At 49.1% G+C, this 19,093-nt stretch overlaps 3 protein-coding genes and 1 non-coding gene across 4 annotated transcripts; all 4 read right to left on the reverse strand.

Annotated features, from left to right (window-relative positions):
- Positions 1–12,916: 12,916 nt before the first annotated feature.
- Positions 12,917–13,693, reverse strand: C8R40DRAFT_1168729 (uncharacterized protein; the record flags this gene model as incomplete). Its single annotated transcript, XM_046231239.1, has 3 exons — positions 12,917–13,267; positions 13,320–13,482; positions 13,539–13,693. 3 exons carry the CDS (start codon positions 13,691–13,693, stop codon positions 12,917–12,919), a joined length of 669 nt encoding a protein of 222 aa, XP_046088464.1.
- Positions 13,694–13,924: 231 nt separating this feature from the next.
- On the reverse strand, positions 13,925–16,656 carry C8R40DRAFT_1182270 (uncharacterized protein; the record flags this gene model as incomplete). Its single annotated transcript, XM_046232965.1, has 11 exons — positions 13,925–14,490; positions 14,559–14,608; positions 14,724–14,747; positions 14,816–14,845; positions 14,878–15,015; positions 15,068–15,350; positions 15,412–15,501; positions 15,534–15,809; positions 15,848–15,918; positions 15,945–16,075; positions 16,614–16,656. 11 exons carry the CDS (start codon positions 16,654–16,656, stop codon positions 14,340–14,342), a joined length of 1,287 nt encoding a protein of 428 aa, XP_046088465.1. The 3' UTR covers positions 13,925–14,339.
- On the reverse strand, positions 16,428–16,523 carry C8R40DRAFT_t89. The gene has a single exon. It is a non-coding gene; the product is annotated as a tRNA-Met (tRNA).
- A 1,026-nt stretch (positions 16,657–17,682) lies between the features above and the next one.
- On the reverse strand, positions 17,683–18,475 carry C8R40DRAFT_1068073 (uncharacterized protein; the record flags this gene model as incomplete). The annotated part of the gene is made up of 3 exons (XM_046225973.1): positions 17,683–18,051; positions 18,105–18,267; positions 18,321–18,475. The coding sequence occupies 3 exons, from the start codon at positions 18,473–18,475 to the stop codon at positions 17,683–17,685; spliced, it is 687 nt and encodes a 228-aa protein (XP_046088466.1).
- Positions 18,476–19,093: the final 618 nt, after the last annotated feature.

Raw genomic sequence — 19,093 nt, forward strand, 5'->3', positions numbered from 1 at the left:
CAAGTGCGTGCGGGAGTGCGGAGCAGTCTATACTGTCAACAGGTGTTTCAGAGTCGGGCGGAACTGGGGAAGACGTGGTGTCTATAGACCCTGCAAGGACAACCTTATCGGTAGGCTGTCAGTGCAGTAATGGATCTTGACCTAATGTCACGAAGCGGCAGAGGCGGAGTGACTAACGGAGCGAGAAAGCGGAGCGACTAAGCAGAACGGTGAGGCGGAGCGACTGGACACGGCAACAAGGCGGAGCGACTAAGCAGAACGGCGGCAGGCTGGTCCCAGATAATGACAGAGATATATTGAGTATCGTAGTCATAGGTAATAATAAGTAAGCACATACCTGGTCCCAGATAATGACAGAGAGGTCAAGATAAGGGACCAGGCTGTGGAGGGTTGGCTATATATACATAATCCGGTCTGCGAGAAACAACGATGTAATACTGTACAGTTTAGGAACAAGGAAGGTGGCGGAAGCCAATAGAAGGAGAAGATGAATCAGGTGGATCAGTAATCGATGGATCAGTAATCGATGGGGGTTTGACAGTGATGGGATGATGTATCGTACAAGTAAAGGCGTCGAGACGGTGAGAAAAGGAAAATGATAGGGGCTGCGTACTTTATGACACAGGCCAGGAGGAGGATCGTTCCGTGTCCCTACTTTTCCACTTTTGATAGGCCTCCTCTGAATCCTTCGCTGGTTTCGGGGTTACTTTTTCCATGGCGGATCGTCCAGCCTCGAGGATTTCCTCCACCTCTTCTTCCGTGCTTTCGCTCGCGAACGCTAACCATTCGTTGATCCCCATAAGGATTGGGTCATCTGGCCCTAGATTCTTGTCCGAGGGGAATAGCTCGTGTGGACCTGGTAGACTCGCCTCGTACTCTTCGTCCTTTACTTCCTCTAGTTTCACCCCTGTCCTTGGAGCTCTAGGAGCTTCCGGAGATCGTTGAGGAACTTCTGGAGGTGGTTGCGGGGCTTCAGGAGATTGTTGAGGAACTTCTGGAGGTGGTTGCGGAGCTTCAGGAGGTTGTTGGGGAGTTCCTTCATGTATTTCCTCGCCATTTACCCCCCTTCCTAGCTCCTCAGTACCTCCCTCGGCGCCTGGTTGGACAATTTCCGACGCAAGGGCTGCTGAGATTCGGACGTTTCGGTCCTGGAATGTCAGGCAAAGTTCCTTCCAGTCAATTACTGGGTTGTGCATGCGTAGCCACGGCAGTCCTAGCACAATTGGAGCCGTGGGGTGTAATCGAGTTACTAGGAACTCCACCTTGTGAATTGTTCCATCCGCAAAACTGATCTGGTCAGTGTAGGTTTGAGTTATCAATCCTGCGGAGGTAGGTTTCCCGTCGAACAGCTCCAAAGGGATACTGTTTGTTAGGTCAACCAAATTCTCTGGATGTCGCATAGCGACGGTTTTGTCTATGAAGCATCTAGTTGCTCCACTATCCACTAGTGTGGCGTATTCTTTGTCTTCATCCAGGTCGGAGAACGGAAAGCGTGTAAGGATGATGAAGGAATTGTAGGATCGGGATGTGAGACGAGCTGGCTGACTCCCCGCGAGTGCAGCTCTTATTGTGGTAGGCGAAGGTGTTGCGGGGCTTCGCAGTTCGCCCTGATCTACCTCGAAGCCCCCTGCCCATTTCCCACTTCGTCCAACAGTTCTTGCTCACCTCCCTTTGGTGAGTCTAAGATGTGGACGTTCCACAGATCGTCCATTCCTTCCCGTTCTTCCACCACGATCCCGGCGCGAATCTGTTCTAAAGGACGAGTTGAATCGTCCTTACGACCTCCCCCTTGGTTGGCCGTCCCTCTTCCTCGAGTTGAATCGGCCTTGGAAGCTCTCTCTGAGCTCCCTTGATCCTCCGCTGGACGTTCTAACGATTCTGGGTTAGGGCAGTCCTTTGCCCAGTGCTCCTTTCGTCCACAACGCATGCAGAGCTCCTGCCTTCGTCTCCTCCACTTCTCCGCTCTTTCCTCAGGAGTCCATTTCCTCCCGGTATCGGTAACTCCTGATCGGAGGACTGCTTCAGTCCATTCTCCTCCATCCCTGCAGTGACAGCAGTCTTCGTCCTCCTCTTGATTCTCGCTATCGTAACTTTCTCCTTCACCCCAAGCTGCAGACGCCCTTTGTCGTCCCTCTTTCCAGTTGGACCTGTTTTGGAACCTCCCTGTCGCAGCTGGTTTCGGATTGGAGGTTCATACATCAGCTGGCTCTCTTTCCCTCCGCAAGGGGGACTTGTAAGGAGCTTCAGGTGCTAATTCCAACCCGGGGAAGCGGCTCAGCCATCCTTGCAGTGGTTTTTCTCCGTGGAGGTTCCTCAGACTCTCCGCTTGCGCACGTACAGCTCCATCGAATTTCGTGAACACTCGAGTCCATTCGTCGTAGGATCGAGGTTCTTCCCTTCTGGTAACAACCTGTAGAGGCAACCAGGGAGCTACCCCTTTCTTGAGGTATGTTATCAGAGCCTCGTCGTTAAACCCAGTCAGAGGAGCGTATTCGTTGAAGCGAATGAAGAAGTTGGCGAAGCTTTCCTCCGGCATTTGCTTCATCCAGGCCAATCGCCTCCTTGCCTCGTCCGCTTCGTCAATGGGTCCAAATTTGGAACCGAACTCTTGTTTAAACTCCGTCCAGTCCTCGAGACAAGTGTACTCCCCCTTCAGTCGTTGCCGATTCAACGTGTCAAAGTGGGAGAGTGCTGCACCGGTGAGATGGCTGGCTGCCGAAGCGCACTTGTCCTTTTCACGAGCATAGATGGTAGGACGTACTCCAAACATCCTTTCCAAACTGAGGACCCACGTCTTCCATGCAGACCGGTCGTCACCTGCAAAGCTTTCGATCTTACTGACGTCGAGCTTCAACTCAATGGTAATCCGATTTTTTTCTTCGTTGCTCTCCCACGTACTCCGTCCCTCATTGGGAGGTCTAGGAGCTGCCTTACGGTGCCAACCTTGTCTTGGATCGTAGTACCAGGGTTGGTCCGGGTCATAGCGTGTTGGAGGTACCTCAGGAGCTCCAGTGGGGAGCTCTCCTCTGTCCTCCTCTCTCCTTCCACCATTCCTACTCGATTGGTTCTGTTCCCCCTCGTCGGAACCTTCCGAATTACTATCACCCGGTCCCCCGGAAGGTGGTGGAAGAGGAGGAGGCGGAGGTGGTGCCCCTCCCCCGCTCCTTCCTCCCTGTTCTCTTTGACCCTGTCCCCCTTGACTCAGAGGTCGTTCTCGATCTCTCGATTGACTAGAAAAATGTGGGGGAGGTACTCTAGGAGGGGGGTTAAAACCGCCCTTGCCTCCTCCCTCGTTTTCCAACGCGTACGCTCCTCCTTCTGGTCTCCCATACTCCCCTAGTTCAGCTCTTTGCACTCGGGCTCCCCACTCGTGAATACGTCGTCGGTCCACACTCGGAGTATCCGGGATCTGTCCTGCTTGTTCTACCTGGGGGTTTCCATCCTTAGCTCCTGTAGGAGTGTTTCGGTTAAAGGATATTGGTTCCGTAGCTTGCCAGCTCCTTGGCTGGGGAACTACAGGAGAAGGACCCCCCCTCGTATATTCTCTCATTACCCTAGGTGCTCGCCCGGATAATCCCGCCGTGTTTCCTGTTTTGGAAAGGCGTCCTCCAGTCGGTACTTCCCCCACTGTGAATCCTTTCTTTACCTCACGGAGTTGTTCCTGGAGCGTCTCAATGACCCGAGCCTGTTGTTGGATCATTGCTACCGATTCCTGAGAATGTGCCGAGTCGACAACCATGCCAGGTCGGTTCGTCTGAGCTCCAGTTACAAAGGGAGTCCCTAAAGGGGCTCCCTGCGGGGGTACCGCCTCTTCGTGAACTACTAACGTCCTTCGTTGGTTCGGATCCCTTTGACTCTCCGCTCCCACCTCGTGGGATTGCATCGATACCGACCCTTGATAGGGTATGACTGATGGATTGCTCAGTCTTGGAGGAACATGTACAGGGTTGGGAACCAGCCGAGCTGTCAGATCTTGTCCGTAGATCCGTGATGAATGTTGCGCACCATCCATCCTTACCTCCCCAAACTGATACCACTGTGTCGAGACTGGTGTTACCGCTTTCGTTTGCAGGTTAACTCTGGGGGGAGGAGTCGAATTTTGAGCCAAGGCATGTACCGTGGGGGAGGTCGCAGAGCGTAACTGGGGGCTCCTTGTGGCCGTGTTACCGGGGTTAAAGAATTCAGGAACCTCGATACTCCTGGGTGATGAATGTTTCTGTGCCAGGAAACGACCATCAGATCCATGGAGCTGCCTTTTCTGGTCAAATTGCTCCGGAGGGAACTCCCCTACGCTCTCGGGTTCGCATTGAACCATATACGAGGTTCCCCGATTATCCGCGACCAGTCTGCGACGGAATTCCAAAGCTCTTTCTAGATTCGATCCAGAAAGTTCCTCCGACAGCATCACAGTGTCTGATTCCGCTAGTAGCGTCCGGTGTCGGGTCTCCTGCGAACACAACATTGCTTCAGACTCCTCACTCCTCACCAGAAGCTGGTGCATATGCCTCATGGGCGTGTACGTGTATACCGTCTGTCCGTTACGGACCCGGACGGGACTATCCTGATCAGGCATTGACTCCACTGGGGCCAGGAGGTGAGCCGTGGTGTATCTCCTGCGTCTACGATTTTTTGCAGCAATTGCATTAGCATCCTCGTTACTTTCCTCATCGATTTTAGTTGCTGCTTCCGCTAGGTTTGCGTTCCGAAGTATTTGGATCGCCTGGTAGTTCGGTATGTTAACCCTTGAAGGGGGAGGTTCAAACCGTACGGCTCCTGATCTGTAGTTAGAGGCTCGGTACAATATACGTAGCCCTGCTTCGCCACAGAATTCCTTCTCCCTTCCATGGGTATGAGGGAGGAGGGGAAGTATTCCCCTCGAGTTTCGGAACGATCGTCCGTAATGTGCCTCTGCCTCTAACAGTTCCAACATCCTCTCTGGGTCCAACAGGACGTTGTACAGCCAGAGAAAATCTGATCGGTTCGCGGGGGTCATCAGCCACTGCTGGGCCTTCTCTGGGAGGTCTATCTCCAGTTGAGTTCCCACTGTTAGGAACTGTACTCGTAGGTCTGAGAATTCGAGACTGTCTCCCAATATTTCGATCCCCATTGACTCCAATACCTCCCTTAGGACCATAGCTACATCCTCCGGGATACACTCCTGAATTCGAATGACGTCTTCCAGACGCAATGTCATTTCGGACAAGGGTTGTACTGGGAAGTTGGTCCTGCTATGGTGTATTGCGTGTGTACGCTCCCAGTTGGGTGTATTCATAGCTGGGCTCTTCAGGAGACTGGAGAGTGAACTTCCTCGTCTCGGGGGAGGAAGGTTAAGGGACTGTACTGGAGGCATTGGTAACCTCCGGGATGACGTCCGAGATTGTTCGGATACGGCAGGGGATACCCTCCTCTCTGGAAGTTTCTCCTGTTGTCGTACTGTGAGAGGGTCAGTACTCCCCCCTTGTATCCTTTCGATAGCGGCTACTTGACCGCTGACTCTTCCACCCGCGTTCGAAGCTGACTCCATGTCTAGCTGCGGTATCGGTCCAGGGGGAGGTCCTCTCGTTCCCCAGGTAGGGGAGTATGCGAAACCTCCCATGGGACTACTGGCAGGTTGGGCGTAACCCATGGAGGTAAACCTCCGTTGTGGTGGTCCCATCCCAGGTTCCACTGGAGGGGGCCCCTGAACCTCCGGTTGACGTCCCTCTGGGGTCCGGATGTTGCTGGCGGTTTCATCCCCGAACGACTGTTCTGGGATGGACATCAGGCGTTGTCCAGCTGCCACCATGATGACAGTGGAGCTAGCAGCCTGGTTCGACTTTTGAGCTTGTGTCGTGTTTCCACGAGATAAGGCGCTCTTTTGTTTCTTTGATTCGGTCTTGGAACTAGAAGGTCGTTCCGTTGACGTCGCCGACATTTCGTCGCGACGAGTCCGTTCGGTGACGGGAGAGTTTGGTATAATGTAAGACCTGGGTCAGAATAGGTTTTAGGTAGGGTTTGGTGTAAAAGGGTTTATGTTGTAGCATGCTAGGAGCAGGCTGGAGCTCGAAGGGAGCTACGGGAACCGCGACCGAGGACGGGAATGACCTAGTAGTGGCTGGAACGACGGGATGGTGACCCTTGAGGGATTCCTAGGAGGTCCAGGGAGGTCCCTAAGGCGCAGGGAGGTTAAGGAAGAGTGCGGGACCGTACTATATTGCGTAGTAGGAGTTGTACTCGCTAGAACGTCAATATAGGATCGAGTAGGTCGTATGTATAGATGGGTCTCGAGGTGGTAAGCTCCCGAGAAGGGATGTGCCAGGAAGGGTAGGTCCCTGGGGGCTAGGCTTGAGGATGGACGTCCTCGAGTGTGGGAGGTGGTAACGGAGAAGCAGTACGTAGTCCGACGTGAGGGGTAGCTTCGACGTTACCTAGATTGAGGTCCTGAAGCCTATAGAATAGCTAGGGAGCTCGAGGAGGTTTGGGGAGGTTAGCTCACCAAGGCGGTAGGCGTTGGGGAGCTTTAGTATTGTTCGAGGGAGCTCGGGAACTCACTCAGATTGCTTAGACGTAAAGTAAAAGCGTGTATTGGGTCGTATAGACGATCACAGAGACGATAGACAAGAGTTGAGAGAAACAGAGGTAATGAAACAGAGAGTAAAGAGAAATCCGTATGGTTAGCAGGTACAAAGGGACAGGGACTGGACCTATGCAAAAGGGTGTGTGTTCAAAATATACCAAGCTGGGCTTCTGGACGCTACTGGACTGATTAAATACATATAGGGAAGTTAACAAAGAGACATAGTACGAAACGGGCACTTAATGGGGTTTCTAAGTACATGAGGACGGACAGGAGGATGGAATGATGGGCGCATGTGCGGGGTTCCAGGACCCTGTCATGTAGTGGTTCGGTTGCATTGAGGGGAACTAAGGATCTTGGAGGTTGTTCTAGCAGCGAGGAGGTTTGCGGGGCATTGGGAGTGTTCTCAGGGGTTCAGGGAAGTGGGCTGAGGAGGTAAGGGGACTGAGGAGGTTGGGAATTATGTTAAGGAGCTTGTGGGCTATGGAATTCGGGGCGAGGCATGACACATCCTTTCTCCCAGTCAATCTCCGGATTTACCTGCCACAGCCAGGGGAGTCCAAAGATGACATCTTCTCCTCCTAGGTTGGTGATCAGAAAGTCCATGCATTGTTCTTGATTATCCACTGTAAGCGCTAGGCATGCAAAATGGGTTATCCGTCCAGCTCGGTTAGGTGCTCCATCGATATTGAAAATGTCAATTGGTTTATGAAGGGGTGCACATCTTACATGGTTCCGGGTGGCAAAGTCTTGGTTTAAAAACAGGGTGGTAGCTCCACAGTCTACCATGGCTGCAGTTATTATACTATGATTCCTTCCTCTTAGTCTCGCATGAATTCGGAAATGTGGGGAAATAGAGTTTAATTCCCGAATCGACAATATTGTACATGATGGGTGCGAGTCATACGAAGAGGTAGCGAACATAACAAACTGATTACGGGGTACTCTCGGTGCAGCTGAAGCAGGTACCCTCTTTAAAAACCCTGTTGAAAGCCAGAGGATGAGGAGGACATAGCGTTAGCACGATCAAGTAATTCCCTTATCTGACCAATCTGGTTGGAAAAGTCCTGGTTAGGGGGGCTCGGAGTAGCAGGTACGGGTGCAGGAGCAGATGTTGGGGTCGAGGAAGCGATCTGGACAGATTCATTTGGGAACAGGGAGAATGGTGCAGGTCCCGTAGCGGATATCTGTTGGCGTCGAGGTTGCTGGCGTCGGCCTCAGTCTCGTCCGAGTCCCATGAACTTGTCTTGGCAGACTGCTTCCAGATGTCCTCGGCGTCCACAGTAATGGCAGGTGGTTTCTCGGTGTGGGCAGTTTTGTTTGACATGACCTTGGGCACCACAGCCGAAGCATCGTCCTCGCATGCGAGCTAGGAATGCCTCCCTAGTATTCCCATTACTAGTGTGGGTTGCATCAATGTCCATAGCGTGGGGGTCAGCAGGGGTAGTGTGAGCAGTATGTGTGGGAGGGTATCCAGAGTTTCGGCCAGTCATGATGGGATCGTGCAGGTAGACATCCACCGATATGGCCCATTTGATTGCCTCCTTGTCAAGTCCATGCCTCGGGCCTCCATTCCGCCGCTCGGTACTCCGAAGATCTACCTTTTATTGTAATCTCTCTCTTATTGTTCTTTCTTGCTACACATATCCTTTCGTTCTAGTTCCTCCTTATTGTCTTTTACCCTACCCTGCAGGTACTACTCATATAGCTCCTAGTAGTTAGTCTGGCACTCTGCACCGATGCGCCGATCCATAGATATAAATACTGCCTGTACGCTACTGTAGTTCCTCAGTTTAATTATTGACTTAGATCAACTTAGATCTCTCTTCCAACTTAGCTCTTCTCTAAGTCTTCAGGCTCAACGCCTTGGAGTACTCTCTACTATAACCTTAGGACTTAGACGTCCTCTGGTTCGCTCCTCGTCACCGGCGATACCGCCGCTCCGACTTGGCTGCTCCTCAGTTCCTCCCTTCTCTACTCTCGATCTCCGGGGACTAACGGCGTAACGGCGGTGATGTTAATAGCTTCACTACTGTCCCACTCGTCTTCCGCACTTAGACACCTTGTGGCTTTGGCACGGTTACACGGTGTACATGATCTTAACACTCCTTCAGAGTCGGAGCAATTCCTTGGGCAATGTTTACGGTGATGAGATGTTGTCGGATCTTTGGGAGTAACGCAGTGAAGAAACGTTCCCGCAAGTCAATATCAGACATTTCAGTCTGATCTCCGATGTCCTTGAACTTCTGAGCGAATTCCGCAACTGTCTGCCCTTTACTTTGCCTGAGATTCTTGATCTCGCTACGGGCTTCCATACCTGGGTCCATTGGTTCAAACCGTTGGCTAAATTCCTTCAGAAACGCCTCCCAATTTCCTCCGAAAGGGGGATTTTCCGCATTGAAATGTAGCAGATGGGGAGTTGCCCAATCTCCGGCACTTTCTGTGAAGAAGCCCAAGGCGGACTTGATGAGTTTTACTTGGCTTTTGGCGAGATCAGGTTGTTCTGACGCCCAATTCTGGAACTGAGCCATGAAGCGACGGGCTTCAGTGCTATCTTTACCCTTGAAAACCTCGGGTTTATTCATGCTTGACTTGGAGGATGAGCGTTCCTCCATAGCTGTAGCAAGGTTAGCTACTTGTCTGATGAGCTGAGCCATGAGATCCTCCGCAGAGGTGTTTGGGGCAGGTGGGACAGGAGTTGACATGATGGGAGTAGGCAATCGGGGCTGGGGAATCGGCAGGAAGGTTATATTGCTCACAGTGAGTGGCTCTCGGATTGAGTTCGAAAGGGCGTTGGGGCAAGGTTGAGACTGGCAATTGCGCCAAGTATTGTCGTTGTTATGGGCGTGAGCTTGGTCTGTGGGGTCAAGTGCGTGCGGGAGTGCGGAGCAGTCTATACTGGCAACAGGTGTTTCAGAGTCGGGCGGAACTGGGGAAGACGTGGTGTCTATAGACCCTGCAAGGACAACCTTATCGGTAGGCTGTCAGTGCAGTAATGGATCTTGACCTAATGTCATGAAGCGGCGGAGGCGGAGTGACTAACGGAGCGGGAAAGCGGAGCGACTTAGCAGAACGGCGAGGCGGAGCGACTGAACCAGGCAACAAGGCGGAGCGACTAAGCAGAACGGCGGCAGGCTGGTCCCAGATAATGACAGAGATATATTGAGTATCGTAGTCATAGGTGATAATAAGTAAGCACATACCTGGTCCCAGATAATGACAGAGAGGTCAAGATAAGGGACCAGGCTGTGGAGGGTTGGCTATATATACATAATCCGGTCTGCGAGAAACAACAATGTAATACTGTACAGTTTAGGAACAAGGAAGGTAGCGGAAGCCAGTAGAAGGAGAAGATGGGTCAGGTGGATCAGTAATCGATGGGGGTTTGACAGTGATGGGATGATGTATTGTACAAGTAAAGGCGTCGAGACAGTGAGAAAAGGAAAATGATAGGGGCTGCGTACTTTATGACAAAAGGGACAGGGACTGGACCTATGTAAAGGGTGTGTGTTCAAAATATACCAAGCTGGGGGTGTTTATGTTACCAAGGATACTTATATAGGTGAGATGAATAGGTAAAGAGACATTGTAGTAAACAAGCATCTAATGGGGATGGCATGAAGTGCGGAGCCCATGAGGCTAAATTGATGGGGGATTGTCCAATGGCGTACGCAAGTCTCGAGACTGTTGTCAGGAGGTTGACTAGGGTTCCGTGGTTCATGGGGGATTCCTGGGAGGTTATGGTTTCATGGGAGGTTATTTAAGAGTGGGGGGTATTGTGGTCCGAATGAGGTGGTTGGGAACTAGTTGGGAACTAGGTTGGGGAGCTTGTGGGTTATGCGATCCGGGGCAAGGCATGACACAGTCCGCTGCTCGGTATTCCGAGATATACTGTTTATTGTAATCTCATCCTTATTGTTCTTTCTCACTACACATACCCTTTCATTCTAGTCTCTCCTTATTGTCTTTTTCTCTACCCTGCAGGTACTACTCGTATAGCTCCTAGTAGTTAGTCTGGTGCACCGCACTGATATGCTGATCCGTAGATATAAATACTGCCTGTACGATACTGTAGTTCCTCAGTTTAATTATCAACTTAGATTCCCTTTCCAACTGAGGTTATCCTCTTGACATCCTCACTTGAGACTCCCTTGTACTCTTCTCAATCTCTAGTCTTCTAGCCTTAGGACTTATAAGTTCTTTGGTTCGCTCCTCGTCGCCGGCGATACCGCCACTCCAACTTGGCTGCTCCTGGCCCCTCTCTTCTCTACTCTCGATCTCCGGGGACTAGCAGCGTAACGGCGGTGTTGTTAATAACTTCACTACTGTCCCATTTGACCCTCCACTCTTAGACACCTTGTGGCCTCTGGCACAGTTACTCAGTGTACATGATCTTAACAAGTTGTATCTATCGCATCTATACCTTGGAAGCGAGCAACATTGTCCTGGAAGGAATCCAACTGGAAATCTTTGGGTGCAAAAAAGTATCCATGTGTCAACAACCAATCTCCAGTGATAAAACACTGCAAAACATTGCTGAAGGCATGCAAATCCGTGGCTGTAGTTGCATGAACAAAAAAGTCAAGAGCAGCCTCTCCTGAGACAAGCAGTCCCATTCTGCATTGGACTATAAAAGTGCTCCGAGGCAGAAGTCGTAAACCCACCATAAGATCTTGGAATTCCCTTATTTGCTCATCCCCGGTGAAAAAAACGACCCACGGCGTGGTTGAAAGTATGCCAATGAGCAACAAAAACATCTGTCAAGAGTCACCGAGGCCATTAGAGCGAACGTATCCATGAGCAAGCACAGAATAGTAGGAAGAGGAATCTTTGAAAGCAACGCAGGGGTGACCTTGGACAGTCACGGATATTCCCGCTACCTCTTTAGAGGTTGAAGGGTTTAGTAGAGCAAACTTTTCGATCATTTTGGCAGTAAATAGCGATCCTGTCATACATTTTTAGTCATACACACAGCCTTTTCCCCTTCTATGCTTCATGCACCGCTTCACCGTTGGTTCTATGTGTATGCATGCCTAACGCTAGTCATGAATGGCGAAGAGGGGATTCATGCTCGAATACATTTTGCCCGTTTTCTTCGTACGGTGATGTCAGAGTCATTACTGTACGTTTAATCCCGCCCTTTTTTGGACTAAACAGCATACTTGACTTCTGGACGGTAGCGGGCCCTGCCGTTCGCCGGCGCTACTTGGATATAATGGAAAGGATCTGAAAGAAAAGGAGTGCCGCAAAACAAGCATTACATAAGGGCATTAAAGTAACGATATATTACGAATGCTAGTATGACGTCAAAACGGTCCAAAAAATGCAGTTCCTGATGTGCAAATGCAGCAAAAACCCACTCTGCTGCAAGCACCCCGTAATTTCTCGTTCTCATTAATTCATTTCTTTCGCTTGCCCTTTCTTTTTTCTTCAAGTCAGACAACACCGTGTTTCATTCACGAAACACACACACACACACGACGCGTCGAACTTTCCTGATCCCCAACAACTTCTTTGTACACCATCAGTCGCGTCGTATCGCGTCTTCCTTGTGTCTAACCTAATAGTGGTGTTGGTATCTCCCTGAGTCCACCCAGTGTGTGGTGGCGACAAATGACAACTTCCTCTTCCCCCTCTTCCTACACCACCACCTCCTCTTCTAGGGTAGCGCTAAATTGGTTCGGAGGTGTTAATAACATGTTATTAACATTGAGCCCTCCAAACTGCAATTTAACATGAGTTAATAACATGATTTTAACATTCACACGAGTTTGTTATTAACAAGTTAAAACCCTCAATATTAACATGTTATTAACATATGTGAATGTTAAACTACCTTTTGCAATTCAAATAGCCTCCCAGTTGATATTTTCAGTCCCTAGCACACTCAAAACAGCAGCTTGTGCTGCTGGCCATACCTCTGGCTTAAGAGAGGAGATAAATCACCTGTTTTAGCAGTGTGGCAGAAGGACAGATTGGCCTCATTTTTGACAAGCACTATCTGCAAAACATGGATGTTCGTCAGTGCAAGGATACTGGCTGGAGAGTGCTGTCCAGCTATTAGCCGAAAATCCAGGTTTTACAGATAAGTTCCAGCTTGAATGAATTTGGGAAGAATTGTGGACTGCCAGTGCCTTTGTTAATGACATTGCACAGGTCCACAGATTCATCACTGGACTTTGAAGAGGTCAAGGCAAGATGGGACATATCATGGAAGCCAACTAAATTGTTTGGCCCACTTGTACATTACTGACTAGTACTAGGTGCTAATATAATTCTAACATGGTCTAACATGGTATTTTTGGGATGATGTTAATAACCTGTTATTAACCTGTTATTAACCATGTTAATTAACATATGTTAGGAACTTTTGAAGTTTAGCGCTACCCTAGATTCCTTCTGCAACATGCTCGCGAAACTCAATCTCCTCTTGATTTTTATGGCATTAGATACCAACACATCCTTCAGCAACGATTCATTCTGTTTTTTCCCTCGAGAGGGCTGGGAGTTCGCCTTGGGTGAATTCAGAAGAATCTGTGGGCGAGCCTGTGGCTTCGCCTTTGAGGGTGACACAGGGGTCTTGTGAGTGATGATTTCAGCGGTGTGAGCCGTAATCGAGCGTAGGCGTGCGGGAACCCAATTGATTCGCGGCGGCGGCCTCATGATATATTCAAAGGGAATGGTAGGTTGCGGTTGCACCTTAGGAAATGACTGACAGACAATGTTAGACGGTATAAGCACCACTGATACAAAAGGGGCTAACCTCTGTTTTGAACTGCACCCAGACCTTTTCATCAGCTGCGAAGCCTTCGTTTATACGTTTCGCTCTGACTAGCTTTTCAAACTCAGGCTGCGTTTTTTGCATATGCTCTTTTATGGACAACATGAAAATGGAATGAAGCCGCATTTTTTCATATCCACGCAAACTAATATAAGGAAGACACAATTAGGGACCGATTGTAAAAGAGTAACAAAGGTTTACCCTCTGCTGTTGCACTCGTCGAAGAAGTAGTCTAAAAACTTCGCCTGTCGTCTTTCGATAAGGTCGTCGGACCATGCCTGTTTCATATAGGCACGGTATTCTGCCTTGAAGGCTGCAGAGTTGTGGTCGCCATGCTCAGTAGATGTGGTCGACATGATTGGTGGAAAGTTTGATAAACAGATAAATGTGGATGATTGCGGTTAAACTGAAAATAATCTCAGGAGCAGGCGGGTTCTTATACTCTCGATGCAATCATGAGACAATAGCTCCCCTTTCTTGTCGTATATTGATCTCCTGGGTCAGTGGACGTCGCAGACGAAGTTTAGACCACTCAGGGGTATTGTTTCCCCCTTCCCTCCTGGTCCCTTTCCCGCCGTTTTCTCTTCCCCCCTTTTTACTATTTCTTTCATCGGCGGTATTATCCGGTCACTCACTTTTCGCTAACGAATTAATGCAGACGATTACTTGAACACATTGCCGCCGTTCAACAACTGAGTATGATTACACCGGCGCGAAAGGGTAGTTGATGCAATACCATAAGCTGCCACAATTATATTTTTGTGAAACAGTTCAGTTCATTCGAGTCTTGAATGATGACTGAGGAAGGGGATTAAGACATCATGAATGCAGAGGGAAATTTGAGGGGGGCGTATGGTGGGTGAGGGTGTATTCGGAAGTACGTATGCACCCACCACCAAGACATCCTGAACATCTCACATCCACCCAATCCTCCCAATCGCTACGTATGGCACTAGAAATCGAATATTCCGCCGCCTCACTAGCGGCGGTAAGCTCCATCGCCTAGCCCGCCCGTTCAAGATTAGACGCGCCGAGACTGGTAGTGTTGTAATCAGCGTTCAAGACATCATCGATGCTGTCAGCTTCGCCGTCCCACAGAGACCATAATGCGGGGTTTAGAGCAACATCGAGGGTTGTAGATTTCAAAACGACTCTGGAAGATGAATCGACGAAGGGTTTGTTTAGTTATCCGAAAGATGTTTCGGCAAATAGTCAGTCTACTTTGCTAGCTCTGACCATACATAGCCTTCCGAAAAAATAAGTTCCGGCGACTGTAGATGAGGCTTCATTACTTAAGCTAAATTTTCACGACCGAATCAATACCGCCCTATATATTATCCTTAGCTTGAGTTCTTCCGAAGGGGGGGTCCCTATGCATTGACTCACTTCGATAATACCCTTCAAATAAACCTGCGTTCCTCGTTCGCATACAATGTATCGTGATACCCATAAAGCCCACACCCATAGATAGAACCTACCTGGCTCCCGTCCTGACTCAAAGCGATGACCTGAACCCCAGGACCAAACGTGTTGTGTTGACATTGACAATGTACATCCCAAAGTTATCATGGATCCATAATGTGCCGGAAGCGTCGTCGGACCCGGCAGTACTTGCAAGCCAATGGAAGAGTGTGGTGGAATTAGAAGTGAAGGTGGTAGTGTTCGTGTAGCCATAAATCTAGGGTAATAATCATCAACACTTCTCGTACAATTGTGATATGTATACTCACCGTTAAGGCCCCCGTCCGAGTCCGTATAATTCCCCGGATGGATGAAGAAATTCTGGCTCGAAGTCGAATAAGGGAGCGAATCCTATACTTCGGTGATTGTCGCGACTTCACCGGACGTTGTAGTCCCTGCTCGGACGACGACTGCTCCGGTAGGAGGGGAAGTCCGCTGGGGCGAGTTGCACTGGGGCCGCCAGGGTGATAATCGGAATAGGAGAAGAGAATAACGAGAGCTGGGACTTGGACAGGACCTCGTTGTTTTGTGTAATGGGTGATGTTACAAGCACTGAGGCGACAGGCTTAGAGAGACTTTCCGCTGTAGTACCCTGCGCCGAAGAATCAATTACTAATTCCTCCTCCCGTCACGATCCGAATACCATATCTGCTCCTCTACCTCCTTCTCCTCTACCTCCCTCCGCAGCCAAACCCGTATTACCCTCAGCGCCGAAAAAGTAGTAGAAGAAGATACGTCAAACCAACGACTTGAGCAGATCCCCAATTTGTATCGATACTGATAGTATTGATGATTAGATGGGGATCGACGAAGTAGCCGGTGTACTTGACCCGGAATCCAAGGCCAAAGTGAAGACTATTCATCGAGGAAGCTCTACCGAGCCTTCGAACACCTCCGCAAAGGAAAGCTATCAACGTCTGCATACAAGCAAGATGTCCCGCACTGCTCTCGGGCTTCGAGGTGGCTTGCCGAGTACCAAAGAAGAGAAACAGGTGGATGCTCGAGTGGATCCTGGACGTGAACCTAAGGTCAAGTCATCGGAGATTTACCATGAAGGCGTTGGTTGAGAGTTTATTCGAGGAAGATTATGATAACGACGAAGCGGCAAATCAATCCAAGCCTATCCAAGCAATCAAAAGAACGTACAAGGACTCCGACAACGACCAAGAACACGCAGGATAACGGCTTCAACAACAAATCCCCACAGATGCCAAAACCGAAATCAACATGACCAATCCCAAATCCAAATCCAAGACTAAACGCGCCTCCAAATCCAACTTAGACCTCAGCGTCGTCGTCAACGCGACTGAATTCTCAACGTCGTTGCTGTCAACATGTATCCCACCTACGAACGAGGATGCCCCGAAACCACTGAAACGCAAATGATGAAGTTACGGGAGCTCAGACGAGGATGAGGATATTGGGGACAGGGAGAAAGAGATCGGACGACGAAGTCCCTCTCCGGGACCGAAAAGAAACGGTTAAATGATTTTGACGGTAGATGGCGTAAGAAGAAGATCATTGAATGTCGGGAATTCATGAGAGGGATTGAGTACTTGATTTAGAAGCTATCTTCTGTAGTGGTTGCTATCAGCAAAAAAGCACAAAAACATGCATCGATCGACCGCATAGCAGCAACTTGTTTCGATCAAGTGACCTCGGGGTGCATAGCTTGTGCGAACGACTTAATATGGGCCCCGCGCGCTACCACTGCGCCATGCTGCTGATTATTTTACTTATTTTCACTTATAATAATACGAGGCTTTGTGGAACCGTCACACCCGAACCTGCGAAGTGCCATCATGGGCCACGTACCACCACCCAAGTTCTTCGGTATTGCCCTCCCCGATGTGTACATCAAGACGACGCCTTACTACAGGGAAACCCCCGGCTGCGAAGATGAATCCGAATGCTGGTGTATTGCTAGCTGATGGGATAGAGCTCACGCAGAGGCGTTCAAATCGGAAGATTGTGCGTTGTTGAAGAAAGTTACGAGGCTGTAGTTTACGGAAGTATCGTCCTTATGTACGGTACTCCATACAAAAATTATTTCCCTTTATGGCAGTAGTTTCGCCTTATTTGGCCAAATGTAACACTGAGTTGAATTGTATTGAATTCTTGTGACCGGCACGGGATATCACGGGACTGTGACTCTGTCACAATTATTTTTTCTCGTCTCACAGCATCTCACTCAGTTACTCCCTGTTACTCTATAGATACTGTAATTCATGTATTTATTTCATTCTTAAAAAACATTCAATGTCGGCGCCTGTAAGGCGCCCCGTTTATTTGATTCCATAATATTTAATAGCCCCCAAAAAAGGAGCCGAGTTTTTGCCATGCACAGTGGTGCAGTGGCCTACAATCGCATGTATATGAGGTTTCGGGGATGAACGAGACTCCAAATATGGTACAGTCGCGCTTAGTAGATACATCTTGGTAATGAAATTCTACAATCATCTAGGGCGGTACTGATAGTCTCTCTTTAAAGCTTAGCCCAGGAGCGTCTCCTCACTGCGATCAATTCATCCATAATGACATTGAACTTGCGTGCCAGGCTCCAGCAAACGTGCGGCGGGAAGTAATAAAAATCCATGACCATTTTCTGAGTACCAACTGTCGCACGGCTATTACTGCTCACTGTGTGTTCCAAAACTTTGACTACAGGTAGGGAGAATTTAGAAGGTATAGAAGAGAATGACGTTAACTAATCTGGTACGTTGGGCTGCATCAAATGTAACGGATCTTAGGACATTTGATATAATCTTACTATGAAGGTTTTTACCAGATGGTTGTTTTCGAAACACAATCCCAGCCAAAATGTACGACGAGTGTACGAGATTGATTCACAAGTGATGTGTGTGAGAAGCATGATAAATAAAATCTACTTTGACGATGTGGTATAAATGATAACGTTCACCGATTCCTTGTGCAACATGCTCCCAACACTCAATCTCCTCTTGAATTTATAGACATTAGATACCAACACATCTTTCAACAACGACTCGGATTCGCATTGTTTTTTCCCCTGAGATGGGTGTGCATTCGCCTTGTGAGAATTCAAAAGAATCTGGGGCCGAACTTGTGGCTTGGCTTTTGACTCTGAGGGTGACACAGGTGTCTGATGAGTGATGATTTCGGCGGTGTGAGCCGTAATCGAGCGTAGACGTGCGGGAACCCAATTGACTCGCGGCGGCGGCCTCATGATGTACTCAAAGGGAAGGGTGGGTTGCGGTTGCACTTTGGGGAATGACTGAGGGGCGACATTAGACAGCTTGCACATCGTAAATACAAGAAGGGACTAACCTCTGTTCTGAACTGTACCCAAACCTTCTCATCGGCTGCGAAGCCTTCGTTTATGCGTTTGCCTCTGACTAGTTTTTCAAACTCAAGTTGCGTTTTCTGCATGTGTTCTTTTATGAACAGCATGAATATGGAATGAAGCCGCATTTTGTCATAACCACGCAAACTGATTTGATAAAGTCAATTAGGAACCGGCTTTAAAAAGTAACAAAGCCTTACCCTCTGCTATTACACTCGTCGAAGAAGTAGTCTAAAAACTTCGCCTGTCGTCTTTCGATAAGGTCGTCGGACCATGCCTGTTTCATATAAGCACGATATTCTGCCTTAAAAGCTGCGGAGTTGTGGTCGGCATGCTCAACAAATGTGGTGGACATGATTGGTGGGGTGATCAATCAACAGATAAGTTTGGATGATGGTTAAGATGAGAAATAATCTGAGGAGCATGCGGGCTCTTATACTCTCAATGTAATATGAGACAATAACTCTCCTTTCTGGTCTTACATTGATCTCCTGGCTCAGTGGATGTCGCAGACGGATTCTGGACCACTCATGGGTATTGTTTCCCCCCTTCTCTCCTTGTCCCTTTCCCGCCCTTTTCTCTTACCCCCTTTTTACTCCTTTCATCGGCGGTATTATCCGCTCACTCATTTTTGACTAACGAATTAATGCAGACGATTACTTGAATACATTGCCGCCGTTCAACAGTTGAGTATGATTACACCGGCGCGAAAGGGTCATGGATGCAATACCATAAGCTCCGGTAATTATCTTCGTTCAAAACAGTTCAGTTCATTCGAGCCCAGAATGATGACTGACAAAGGGGATTAAGACATCATGAACACAGAGGAGAATTTGAGGAGGCGGGTGTATGAGGGTGTTTCCGGAAGTGCGTATACCACTCACCACCGAGACATCTTGAGCCTGAACAAGTCCCTCAGTAATTCCTCCTTGCAGTTGGAACAAACTCATATGACGAACATCGTTCCACACGT

This window comes from Lentinula edodes (assembly GCF_021015755.1).
Source record: "Lentinula edodes strain Le(Bin) 0899 ss11 chromosome Unknown C8R40scaffold_10, whole genome shotgun sequence".
NCBI lineage: Eukaryota > Fungi > Basidiomycota > Agaricomycetes > Agaricales > Omphalotaceae > Lentinula > Lentinula edodes.